General features: G+C 38.6%; 1 protein-coding gene across 9 annotated transcripts in view; it reads left to right on the top strand.

Annotated features, from left to right (window-relative positions):
• Positions 1 to 11,029, top strand: part of CROT (carnitine O-octanoyltransferase) — a 61,125-nt gene extending 50,096 nt beyond the window's left edge. For 8 of the 9 annotated variants that reach the window (XM_070787643.1, XM_070787645.1, XM_070787641.1 and 5 more), the window contains 5 exons: positions 2,754 to 2,877; positions 4,228 to 4,306; positions 4,403 to 4,496; positions 4,611 to 4,730; positions 10,088 to 11,029. In XM_070787643.1, coding sequence (XP_070643744.1) covers positions 2,754 to 2,877; positions 4,228 to 4,306; positions 4,403 to 4,496; positions 4,611 to 4,730; positions 10,088 to 10,208 — 538 coding nt within the window. In that variant the 3' untranslated portion in view covers positions 10,209 to 11,029. Of the gene's footprint in view, positions 1 to 2,753; positions 2,878 to 4,227; positions 4,308 to 4,402; positions 4,497 to 4,610; positions 4,731 to 10,087 lie in introns of those variants that run through there. The other variant, XR_011566206.1, reaches the window with a different exon arrangement.
• Positions 11,030 to 13,569: the final 2,540 nt, after the last annotated feature.

Below are 13,569 nucleotides of genomic sequence, written 5' to 3'. Positions count from 1 at the left end.
GCAAGGAGATCCAACCAGTTCATCCTAAAGGTGATCAGTCCTTGGTGTTCATTGGAGGGACTGATGTTGAAGCTGAAACTCCAATACTTTGGCCACCTGATGTGGAGAGCTGACTCATTTGAAAAGACCCTGATGCTGGGAGGGATTAGGGGCAGGAAGAGAAGGGGACGACGGAGGATGAGATGGTTGGATGGCATCACCGACACAATGGACATGGGTTTGGGTGAACTCTGGGGTTGGTGATGGACAGGGAGGCCTGGCATACTGTGGTTCATGGGGTCGCAAAGAGTCAGACACGACTGAGTGACTGAACTGTTTTCATATCTAAAGCAAATCTCTTGAGGATAGTATATAGACTGTGATTTTGTTCATTTTGCCAATCTCTACCTTTGCAGAGTTTAATATATTTATATTTAAGATAATTACTGATGAGGGAGAATTCTGCCCTTTTGCTATGTATTCTGTAGGTCTTATGTGTTTTTGTTCTTCAGTTCCTTCATTCCTGCATTTTTTGGTATTTAGTTGATTTTTTTTTTTGTAGTGTACCATTTTGATTTCCCTGTCTTTCTTGTCTCTATTTTTTAAGCTGTTTTCTTTATGGCTACCTTGGAAACTACGTTTAACATCTTAAATTTATAACAACCTAATTTGAATAATACTGGCTTAGTTTCAGTAGTATACACTGTGCTTTTGTCCATCATGGTGCTGTCCTTTTTATTTTGTCACAGATTACATTTTTTTACATTGTGTGTTCATGGACATAAATTTTTATTACTATTTTATGTATTTGTCCTTTAAGTAAAAAAACTGTTAAGCATTGTTGCTCTGTCTCCCATGTTTCCTATAAACTGGTAGTTAGATTTGGAAACTTAAAAATAGTAATCAGTAAATTTTATTATTTTTTATAACAGTAAATCAAATAGTTCATCTTATTTGTTTCCTATCATATCCTGTTCAGTTGTTAGCCAACATCCATTATAAAGTTTCCTCCCTGATATTTTTACCTAATGGTTTTAGTGGCCATTGATGATCATTACCATGATCTCTATTATTTCATTACAAGTTGCTGAGTAGTGATATTTTTTCATTCATTCTTACTGCCTTTATTTTTAATTTTTTTTTAAAGGTTTTTTATGTGAGCCATTTTTAAAGTCTTTGTTGAATTTGTTACAGTATTGCTTCTGTTTTGGTTTTTTGGCCAGGAGGTATGTGGTATCCTAGCTCCCCGACCAGGAATTGAACACACACCCCCTACACTGGAAGGCAAAGTCTTACCCACTGGGCCAGGAGGGAAGTCCCTAGATTGTTACTTACACTTTCTTATTCACATTTTGAAAAGATACTATTTCAGCTCAGGGAGATAGTCTTATAGAAACATTGAACAGAGGAGGCCCAATAACTATTTGAGGGAATTTCTTGGTGGTCCAGTGGTTAAGACTTGGTGATTTCACTGCCATGGACCCAGGTTTGATCCCTGATCAGGGAACTAAGATTCCACAAGCTGTGTGGCATGACCAAAAAATAAAAAAGTGTTTGACCCCTTCTGGGGTCTCACAGAGTCGGACACAACTGAAGCGACGTGGGGGCAGCAGCAGCAGTGCCCACTTTCAGACCTTTTACTCTAATTCCATTTTATTGCTTTGACTGAATTCCTATCACCAGGAAAGAGAGCTTTGTACTGAAAATTGTTATATCATTTATATCATTCTCCAACCCAGGAAAATAGTCATCATCCTTGGGCAGCAGTTCCCAACCTTACTGGCACCAGGGATTGGTTTTGTGGAAGACAGATTTTCCATGGGGAGGCAGGGGGAGAGTTTCAACATGATTTAAGCACATTACATTTATCGTGCACTTGATTTCCAATATTACATCAGCTCCACCTCAGGTCATCAGGCATTGGATCCCAGAGGTTTGAGGACCCCTACCCTAGGGAACTTATTAAATAATGCTTTTACTTAATTTTACAGTCATTTGAGCTCTGTATGAGGGAACTAAAGGCCAAGCACACTGTATTCTCTATTGCCATGTAACGAATTACCCAATATCTTAGTAGCTGGGAACAACAAACACTTCCTTGTCATCTCGCATTTTCTGTCTGTCAGGAAGCCAGGTGCAGCTTAGCTGGATGCCTCTGACCTCATTGCTATAGTCAGGGTGTCAGCCAGTGCCGTGTCCCCACCTGAAGGCACTCCTGCAAGAGGATCTGTGTCTAGACTCAAGTGGTTGTTAGTAAGGTGCCTTTCCTCCCAAGCTCTAGTTTAGAGGCCTCTCTACAGGGCAGCCCCCAGCATGGCAGCAGGCTTTCCTCAGAGTGAGGAAGTGAAAGCGCATGAGAGAGCTCACTTTGTAACCTGATTTCAGAAGTGACTTCAAACTGCTTTTGTCCTGTTCTTTTTGTTAGAAAGAAGACACCAAGGCCATCCTACACACAGCGTGAGGGGTTATACCAGGGCATTAGGAGCAGGAGGCAGGGACCACTGGACGCATCTTAGAGGCCACCTACCACAGACACCAAAGCATACAACCTGACGGCAGGCACGCCTTTGAAACATATGTTATACTAGGCCTGAGTAGTTTTTGCTCTTGGCTGTTGAAAATAGCCTCTTGTTATTGAAAATCTCAATTGCAGTGTATATCATAGAACTTAATCTCTGACCAAAGCCAGCTTTACTAGTTAAACTCTTTGTAGTAACATTATAGTGTTTTCTTTCTCATAATACATTCTCTTTCATTTTTCTTTTTTCTCATAGTCCTGGTTGCTGCTATGAAACAGCTATGACAAGATTATTTTATCATGGCCGTACAGAGACTGTGCGACCATGTACAGTAGAAGCAGTCAATTGGTGCCAATCCATGCAGAATCCTTCTACCAGTGTGAGTATTCAAAAAGAAAAAAAATTAAGATAAGTTGTCTGTTCTAAAGGAAACATGACCCTTGAATAACTAACTTCTTCAAATCCCTGAATCAGTAAAATATTTTCAAACATTTTTTCCTGGAAACTGTCAAACATTTCTTCATTTGCCAGTGAAGTATGCCCTTGGAGAGAATAAGAAACAGGGAAGACCCGATAAGCCCATTTGTGTCATCTTCGAGGCAAAATAATTTCCCACACCTTGAGTATTTCACTACTGTTGATCTGCCTTTAGATAATACTCATACAATGCAGACTGTTCCCAAACGCCTTTACAAGGAAACTTTTCTTGATGTGGTTGAACGTTTTTGAAATGAGATTTTTTTTTAAATATTAGAACCAATATAGCTTTATATGTTTTGTTTTGTTTTATACTTACTTTTAAGCATTTACCACAAAAGGGTGGTATGTTCCCACTGCTGTTTTGGTATTGCATTTGCTTCTTTAGTCTTGATAGACATAGTTATAGTTATATATTGTTGTGTCCAACTCTTTGCGACGCCATGGATTGTACCCCACCAGGCTCCTCTGTCCCTGGGATTTCTCAGACAAGAATAATGGAGTGGGTGACCATTTCCTTCTCCAGGGGATATTCCTGACCCAGGGATCGAACCCCTGTCTCCTGCATTGCAGGCGGATTCTTTACCACTGAGCCACCAGGAAAGCACCTAGTTATATATGTGTTACCTTATTTTAATTTCATGGAGCTGCTTAATTATCTTTTTTGTACAACTATGCTTTCGTTTTGCAATCATAATTGCTTTTGTCTTTATACTTGTTAATATCACTTTAGTGCTACCCACAAGTTCCTATTTTCTTGTTCTGGAAAGGAAATAAGTTTCGGAGCATATAGGAAGGAAAAGGCAGTGGAAGAGGGTAAGGGTTGGGAGGAGGGATAGATTGGAAGTGGGGAATTGACATGAACACACTGATATATTTTAAATGGATAACCGACTAGGACCTACTGTAAAGCATAGAGAAGTCTGCTCAGTATTCTGAGCATAATAACCTAAATGAGAAAAGAATCTGCAAAAGGATGGATAAATGTATATGTAGAACTGAATCACTTTGATGTGCACCTGCAACTAACACCACATTGTTAATCAACTGTACCCCAATATAAAACATATTTTTTTAAAAAAGGCAATAGAAGTGCAGAAAACGACACAAAAATTATGTGTCTTAAGGTCTTTCTTGAAATCTTTCTTTTTTCTCTTCTGAATTACCCAAATTCTAATTACTTTGAGCTCAGGTTTTTCCGTTTGGTTTCTGTACAGTTTGTTATTAAAGTATCTCTTGATTTTTAATACAGCTTCTTGAGCGGAAGCACATGATGTTAGAAGCTTTTGCAAAACATAATAAAATGATGAAAGATTGTTCAACTGGAAAAGGTACTTACACTGGAATTATTGTCACTCAAAAAAAAAAAAAAAATTCTCTTGTGCAGGAAACTCTTATCTAACTTCAAGTTTGGGGTTCTATTGCAGGATTTGACCGTCATCTCTTAGGCCTCTCACTCATAGCAAAGGAGGAAGGCCTCCCTGTTCCAGAACTCTTCACAGACCCCCTCTTCTCCAGGAGGTAACATAAAGTGGTGTCTTGTCACCTCAGCAGTTCTTCTTCCTGGATGTTAAAAGCTTTTCAGAAACAAGCCTCTGTAAGCCTAGTAAAATATCCTTTCTTTGTGCTGTGCAGTGGAGGAGGTGGAAACTTTGTTCTCTCAACCAGTCTGGTTGGTTATTTAAGAGTCCAGGGCGTGACGGTTCCCATGGTGCACAATGGCTATGGATTCTTCTATCATATCAGAGATGACAGGTAAGGCTGCTCTTTTTTATTCTTACTGTGCTCATTTTCGTTTTTTGAATGTCTTCCCTCCACTATGATTCTGATGTTATCATCTGTCACTTGCTCCATGGGCAGTTATTTTTTTACCACTTAGGTGTTTGATGCATAATTAGTCTCTCTTTCCTGCTTTTGAGACTTTGTGAAATCAGTCCTTGAGGTGTTTTGTGCACAACACCATTTCAAGATTGACTCGGTGACCATGTCATCATCATCCTCCAAAATCAGTACACATATTACAGTACACTTGTTCTACCTCAGGTATTTGATGCTAAGTTCAGGTAAAAACTGATGGTCTATACATATGTGGTGGTTAGTACAGTCATAGACAATAGCAATGATACCAAGACAAGAGACAAGGTAAATTAACTTATATTCAGAAAAGGATGGTTTACCCTGTCAGATGCATTTCATTTTTATTGTATGGGGTTTGACTTAAATTTTTGGAAAGAGTGAGAAAGAAAATACTAAAACCTGGCAAGAGAAAGAGCGGTGGAGAACAAGATAATTAAGAATTGACAAAGACTTGGAAAGTCCCTGTTCATAGCATCTGGCTGTCTCTTTTGTAAGAGCTTGGGTCAGGGAATTAACATAACGAGGCTACATTTAGCACTGTGTGAATAAGAAGAGAGCAGGCTTAGAGGCATTTCAGGTGGAATGTGAAAAATGGAAGTAATGGTTTGTCTGACATGTTTCACTTTCTGAAATACTGTTTCTCTACTTTTCCTTTTTTAAAGAATTTAGTCAGTATTATTTTTTTCAAAATTTTATTATCTGCCTCCATGTCAAGCGTGGTTTGTGTATACCCGAGGTGCTTGTGTTTGTTGACATCTAAGTCTTAGATGGCATATTCCCATAGTCATATTTGCAGTTTCTATACATTAATTTATAAATTAATGATAAAGTTTAAACATAGATCTTATTATCCTTTTTTGTAATAGTCAGAAGTCAAAAATCATCATCACATACAGAGAAACCTGAAGATTGTAACATATTTCCTGGCAAGTTGTGGATCTCACCTTGCATGCAGGGTTAAGAGTTCAGGCCATATATGCCTCAGGTCTTTGACTTTTTGAAAAAATACATTTTTCATGATCCTGGGACGGAACTTCCATTCACTCATTCAGGAAATATTTAGTGAGAACTTATAATGTGCCGAAGATTGTTTTGTGTGCTCAGGACACAAGACAGAGGAGATCCCCTCTCTTGTAGACTGTAGTTTTTACATGGGAAATAGGAACAAAAGGAAACAAATAAATAGGGTGACTGCAAATAATGATGAATATTATTGAGTCAGTGTGGTCATAGAAACAAGCTGGCAGGGAGACAGAGCACTGCTTTTGTAGTGTGTGGTCAGGGGACGTGTCTGAGGAGGGCTGATGAGGCTGAGATGTCGAGGGTGTGAAGGAGTTCATCAAATGAATTGCTAGGAGGACAGCCCTCCAGCATCTGTGCCCTGCTCGCTCTGCAGCAGGTCCTCCGTGCTCTTCTTGCTTTCGCTTTTCCTTCCCTGCAGAACATTCTCTGCGCAGCAGCCCTGATGGCCAAATGGAACCCAGGTCATACTCTCCTACTCAGAACCCTCCGAGGGCTTTTCCTTTCAGTCACACGAGATCCAGAGTCCTCCTGAGAGACCTCATGATCTTGCTCTCATCTGCCTCTCTGACCTTGTCTCCTGCAGTGCTTCTGACTGCCTCCACTCCAGCCACAAAGGCTACCTTGTACCTGCCAGGAAAGCACTATCCTCGAGGCCCTCACAGTTGTGATTTCCTCCTTTTAGTAGTCTCTTCCCTGCAGTATGTGCAAAGGTAACCCCCTTATTTCAAAGGCTCTCATCAGAGAGACCTTCCCTGACCATCTAAAATAGCAGTCCCCCTTCTCCACACACACTTGTTGTATTTTAACATTTATAACCACCCAGTCTGTGTGTGTGTGTGTGTGTGTGTGTGTGTGTGTGTGTATTATCTATCTTTACTTCCTAGAATATAAGCCTGCAAGAACATGATTTTTAATTTTTTTGAATCTCCAGCTCAACACATTGTGCTCATTCCTATTTCCCAGTGACTTTGTTGTTTAATAGAAGCACACAAATCTGAGGATAGGGAAGAGCTTGGAATATTAAGGGGCAGTATGGCTATACATTAACAATTGAGTGGGAAGTTAGTAGAAAAAGAGATAGAAGAGGGGGAGACCAGAGCTAAAACTGGTAGGAAGGGCAGTGTTCTCAACCCTAGTGCATCTGAGAATTACCTGAAGAGCTTTAGAAGCAGTATTCCTGAAGGTACTGATTTGGTTGGGGTGCTCCATTGATGTAGGGCCTTGTAACATGGTAAAGAGTTTGGATTTCCTCCAAAAAGTAACGGGAAGCATTTTACCAATTTTAAGTATTAAAGTTAAACTTGTTGTATTTACATTTGAGAAGGACCCTTGGCTGTTATATGCAGAATAAATTAGGTAGATAGTAATATGAACAAGAATGAGATGAAAGAAATCAGGAAGCATGGATGGTATGTATGTTGAACAAGGCAGTTGATACTGAAGGTGGAGAGCATGGAGAGGTTTGAGAGATGTTTTGGAGGTAGAACCAGTAAGACTTACTGATGGATTACTGATTCCAATGGTGGCATTTACTGGGATGGAGAAAATTAGAGGGGAAATGGGCATGTTAGTGTAGAAGTTATAATTTCGTTTTGTACATGATCACTTCAAAATTTCTGCTAATACAGGAATTATAATTTGTATTTATATACAAGATAATATGCCAGTAGGCAGTTGGATATATGAGTTTGGAGCTCAGAAAACAAGTCAGAGCTCAAGGTGTACTCAATTTCTGAGTCATTACTGTGTATATACCCCAAATACATGGAAATTCTCTGAAAGGAATTTTTCATTCATTGTTAAGCTTGAAAATGTACGACCTAGAGAAAGTTAGTTTATTTTTGAAATAGCATTTTATTTTATGTGTACTTCATGCTCATTGTTAAAAACATTTTGTAAAATATGGAAAAATATAAGAACAAATTTAACGTTTCTGTTATAAGACATGACATATCTTTCTAATGTATAATGTGCATTGATTATAGCGTATACTTTTTTATAAATGTAGATCATATTATAATTATTTTTTTGTGAATTGCATTCTCAATATTATTTCAGCCATTTCTCAGTGCCATTAAATATGCTTTGAGGTATTTTTGGTTGAGTAATATTTAGTCTTGTTGTTTAGTCACTAAATTGTGTCTGACTCTCTGTGACCCAATGGACTGCAGCACGCCAGGTTTCCCTGTCCTTCACTATCTCCCAGAGTTTGCTCAAATTCATGTCCTTGAGTCAGTGATGCCATGCAACCATCTCATCCTCTGCCGCCCTCTTCTTTTGCCCTCAATCTTTCCCAGCATCAGTGTCTTTTCCAGTGATTTGGCTTTCCGCATCAGGTGTCCAAAGTATTGGAACTTCAGTATCAATCCTTCCAATGAATACTCAGGGTTGATTTCCTTCAGGATTGACTGGTTTGATTTCCTTGCAGTCCATGGGACTCTCAAGAGTCTTTTCCAGCACAGTTGGAAAGCATCAACCTTCTTTATGGTCCAATTCTCACATCTGTACATGACTGCAGGAAAACCCACAGATTTGGCTATACAGACCTTTGTCAGAAAAGTGATGTCTCTGCTTTTGAATATACTGTCTAGGTTTGCCATAGCTTTCCTTCCAAGGAGCAAGCAAGTATCTTTTACTTTCATGGCTCCAGTCACTGTCTGCAGTGATTTTGGAGCCCAGGAAAAGAAAATCTGTCACTGTTTCTACTTTTTCCCCTTCTGCTTGCCGTGAAGTGATGGGACTGGATGCTATGATCTTAGTTTTTTGAATATTGAGTTTTAAGCCAGCTTTATCACTGTCCTCTTTCACCTTCATCAAGAGGCTCTTTAGTTTTTGGCCATTAGAGTGATGTCATCTGCGTATCTGAGGTTTAGTCTTATGGATTTCCATAATTAAACCACTTCCCTACTATCTTCAGTTTTTCTCATTACAAATAATAATATGATAATTAGTGTTCCTTATTTTATCACATCATTGCCAACTTTAAGCATTATAAAGCAGTCTATACAAATTTTTATAGGAAAATATAACTTAACCTGAATTCATATGAAGCAGAACATTTTCTCTTTGTTTATTGGCATCTGTGTATATTCTTTGGTGAATTGTGCATGTAGGAATGATTATTCTTTCTATAGTTTAAAAATATAACTGAATTTTTAAAAAAATTTAACACATAAATAGAAATTGTTACTCTTTGTGAAGAAATACTTAGCTTTTGCTAAATATTTGAGAGGTGTATGTACAGTATAGCTAGAAAAGGCCTACTGATCATGAATCACCAGTGAAAGCAAGGCAGGACTTTCTGTAGGTTCCTGTATATCTTTCAGCAAATGTAATCCACTCAAACATTGGTTTCATTATTATATACTGGGCCAGAACATGTTTTTATGTCATTCTGCTTAATCTAAAGTACATGTCAAAGATAACTACTTTCCTGTCTTAATTTTCAGTGATGTGAAAATCGCATGGTCATCCACAGACTTATATTATACAATATTTTGATTTTAACTTGAGCATAATGCATGTTTTGGTGTAGAAAATTTGTGTGTCTGTAAAGGGGAAAGCTAGTTACAAGAAAATTAATTAGTAACCACGTTTCTGCTCTGAGCCCTCGAAGAGCCAGGCTTTCTTCCTATTTAATTCAGCTTCCTGGGGCCACCTTTATCAGCTACTGCATAGGGGATTTCTTCACCAGGAGCTTCTAGAAGAACATAGTGTGGAGGGCATATCTTGGCTTCGAGAGAGTTTCTCTGGCTTTTCTAGAAACAGCCTTTCTCTCCTCTTACCCTTCTTTTTCTATTTTATTATTTTTGTTTACTCTCTTCAAATATTCTTTAAAAATAGTTCAAGTTTTATTGCAGACAGTGGCATGAATTCATTTAACTCATCCCATTTGTGGCATGTTAGAAAGGTCTTTATAGGAAAAGGTGAGTTTATTTAGCACACTAAGACCTAACTCCAGAGCACCCTTGAGCTCTGCCTAGTTTCTTGTCCCCTTTTGTCCTTACTTAGGCTCTAGTTAGAAGGTAAATTAGGAGTTGTGCTATATGGAAGAATGTGGCTTTACTTTCTATTGTGTCAGGCTACATTTACCCACAGTGAGCAAGCAATCCTGTTTCATACACGAATAGCCAGGTGGAACAAACGTCATGGCTTTCTTCACTGTCACCACTTGGAGCCTTTTCCTGTTGACATTGTGTTGTATTTAATCATTTATTATTTGTACTTTGCAGGTTTGTTGTGTCCTGTTCAGCCTGGAAATCATGTCCAGAGACTGATGCAGAGAAGCTAGTTCAGCAGGTTTTTCATGCTTTCTGTGATATGATGCAACTGATGGAAATGCCTCATCTCTAGAGACTAACCATTTATTAAGCACTTACCAAAATATATAATTGGGTGCCAGGAGTGGGTGGTATTGTGAGACAGGAAGGGATGTTAACTGAAGGAAACTTGTTAAATGTAGAGATCAGTAGAATCATGCTCTCAAAATTTATCCTGACATAGAAAGTAGAAATATTTTTAAGCTTCCTCTGATGCAGCAATACAAATTACAATATGACTATAGAACTATGCATAGTTTAAGATCAGCCTCAACAATGCCAATCTACAGATTTTAACAGTGCAAATCTAACTCTCAGATATCTTTGTTGGTACCTAAGTAGGTAATAAGTCTTCTTTCTGGACATCATCGTAGAGTCCATCTTTCAAGCACTTTAATATTTTCTAGTTGCCAAAGGATATGAAATACATGATTGGATGCTAACTTCCCTGAAATCAGTGGTTCCACATTCACCACAGGGATACAAGCCTACTATGTTTGGGAAAGACCACTACAATTTAATCTAAAAGCTTATGTTGGACAGAATTAGGTTGTAGTAAGGAGGTTTACACCCTCTGACACATACGAAAAACCACCGCAAATTTATTATATCCTTACATTGAATTGCCCAAAGTTTGTTTGGGTTTTTCCATAGCATTTCCATAGTTTTTCTTACAGAAAAACCCAAATGAACTTTCTGGCCAACCCAATAATTAGTTTTGTGAACATGAACTTAATTTATATTTAAACTTAATGACTTTACAAGGATTGAATACTAAATCAGATTCTCAGGATTTCTTTTTCCTTTATCCAGTTTTGTAGTTTTTACCCTCAGGAAATAAAATTTTCAAAATCATATAGCTTCTTGTTTTGTGTTTGAGTGATTCATTCCTCTGTGGCCTTCTACTTTCTGATCAGTTGCATATTTGTTGTCTAATAAATCCCCCCAGAACTTCCTGTCTTAAAACAGGTGGTCATCTCATGATGTGTCAGTGGATTGAGCCCACTCGCACGGCTGTGCTGCTGTCTTGCCTGAGTTACAGCGCCGCCCGTACCAGGTAGGCGGATGAGGCTGGAAAGCCTGAGACAGCCTCACGCCTGCCTGAGGCCATAGTGGCTGGGACTTGTCTGCATGGTGTTTGATCATTCATGATTCTAGCCTGGACTTCCGAACTGGGCAGTGGAAATGTTCTAGTAGGGAAGGGTAGAAGTTGAAAAACCTCTTGAGGCCTAGGCTCTGAAGTCACGTTGAAGTCATATGATGTCCCTTTTGTGTGCACTTGGCTGGAACGAGTTACCAGAGCAGCCCAGGATCAAGTGGAGGAGGGAAAAGGTTTTACCTCACAGTAAGAGGAGCAGCAAAGTAATTTGTAAATGATTTGGTAAATGTACATGAGTGGGCACAAGAGGGCATGGTTTATTGGGGGCCATTTTGTAGCAACCTACCACAAATATTACAATACATTTAGTGCACTGGTTGTAGAATATATATCCTTTTTTGGTTACATTTTCATAGGTTCTGGTTTTGATGACTGGTTGCCATTGTTATTCCTTTGTGAAAACATTCAGAGTTGGCCTCTATGGCATTTGATGTATCCAGGGAGGCCTGGCGTGCTGCGATTCATGGGGTCGCAAAGAGTCGGACACGACTGAGCGACTGAACTGAACTGAACTGAACTAAGAGTTAATATAGACTACAAAGATGAAATCTGAGTCAAGACCTTTATACTCACTAGTACAAGTGTTGACTTGATTGTCAGCACACACAGAATCATTTGGGTTTTTTTTTTTCTTTTAAAAAAAATATTTAATTGGGGGAAAGTGGCTTTATAATGTGTTGGTTTCTGCAGTACAACAATGTGAAATGTCATAAGTCGTAAGTCATTAATGTCATAAGTATACATATATCATGTCATATGTATAATGTCATAAATAATAATGTCATAAATAATGTCATAAATGTCATAAGTATACATATATCATTTCCCTCTTGAGCTGCCCTTCTCTCCCCACATAGTGGTTGTACCAATTTACATTTTCACCAACAGTATAGGAAGGTTCCCTTTTCTCTACACCCTTTCCACTATTTGTTATTTGTAGAGTTCTTAATGGCCATTCTGACTGATGTGAGGTGTCACTTCACTGTAGTTTTGATTTGCATTTCTCTAATAATTAGCAATGTTGAGCATCTTTTCATATGCCTGTTGGTGATCTGTATGTCTTCTTTGGAGAAATGTTTAGAACTTCTGGCCATTTTTTGATTGGGTTGTTTGTTTACCAAGTTGTAGAGCTGTACATTTTGGAAATCAGTCCCTAGTTGTTCACATCATTTGCATATATTTTCTCCCATTCTGTAAAAGCTTGTAAATTTGATTAGGTCCATTTGTTTATTTTTGTTATTACTTCTGTTGCCTCGGGAAACTGACCTAGAAAACACTAGTATGGGGACTTCCCGAGTGGTGCAGTGGCTAAGACTCCATGCTCCCAATACAGGGGAGCCCAGGCTCAATCCCTGGTTGAGGAACTAGATCCCACATGCTGCAACTAAAAAGATCCTGCATTGCCGCAGTGAGGATAGAAGATCCCATTGCCACAACTAAGACTTGGTGCAGCCAAATTAAAAAAAAAATGGTATGAATTATGTCAGAATGTTTTGCCTATGATCCCTTCTAGGGAGTCTCATGGTGTAATGTTTATGTTTGTCTTTAAGCCACTTTATCTTCACTTAGAGTGTGAGGGAGAATTCTGACTTCATTGGTTTACATGAAGCTGTCCAGCTTTCCCAGTACCACTTGCTGAAAGAGATTGTCTTTGCTTCATTGTATATTCTTGCTTTGTTTGTCAAAGATTAATTGACTGTAGGTGTGTGGTTTTACTTCTAGGCTGTCTGTCCTGTTCCATTGACCCATATGTCTGTTTTTGTGCCAATGGTTAGGCCTCCTGCTTTGTTCTTTTCCTGAAGGAAAAGAATTGCTTTGGCAATTCTGTGTCTCTTATGGTTCCATAAGTATTTTAGGATTATTTTAGTTCTGTGGAAAATGTCATGAATAATTTGATAGGGATCGGATTACATCTTCAATGTATAGTTTTATATACCTAAACTTTTTACTTTCTTTTTTTATTTGTATATAGTTGATTTACAATGTTCCAGATATACAGCAAAGTGAGTCCATTATTTTCATGTCTATTTTTCAGATTCTTTTCCATTATAGATTATTTCAAGATATAGAATATTTTTCCCTGTGCTATACAGTAGGTCCTCGATGTTTATTTTTATATATAGTAGTGTGTTTCTGTGGAGAAGGAAATGGCAACCCACTCCAGTGTTCTTGCCTGGAGAATCCCAGGGATGGCAGAGCCTGGTGGGCTGCCGTCTGTGGGGTCGCACAGAGTCAG

The sequence above is a fragment of the Bos indicus genome, chromosome 4 (genome assembly GCF_029378745.1).
Source record: "Bos indicus isolate NIAB-ARS_2022 breed Sahiwal x Tharparkar chromosome 4, NIAB-ARS_B.indTharparkar_mat_pri_1.0, whole genome shotgun sequence".
Classification (NCBI taxonomy): domain Eukaryota; kingdom Metazoa; phylum Chordata; class Mammalia; order Artiodactyla; family Bovidae; genus Bos; species Bos indicus.
Note: the sequence above shows the minus strand (reverse complement) of the source record. Positions and strands in the feature narration are given on the sequence as shown.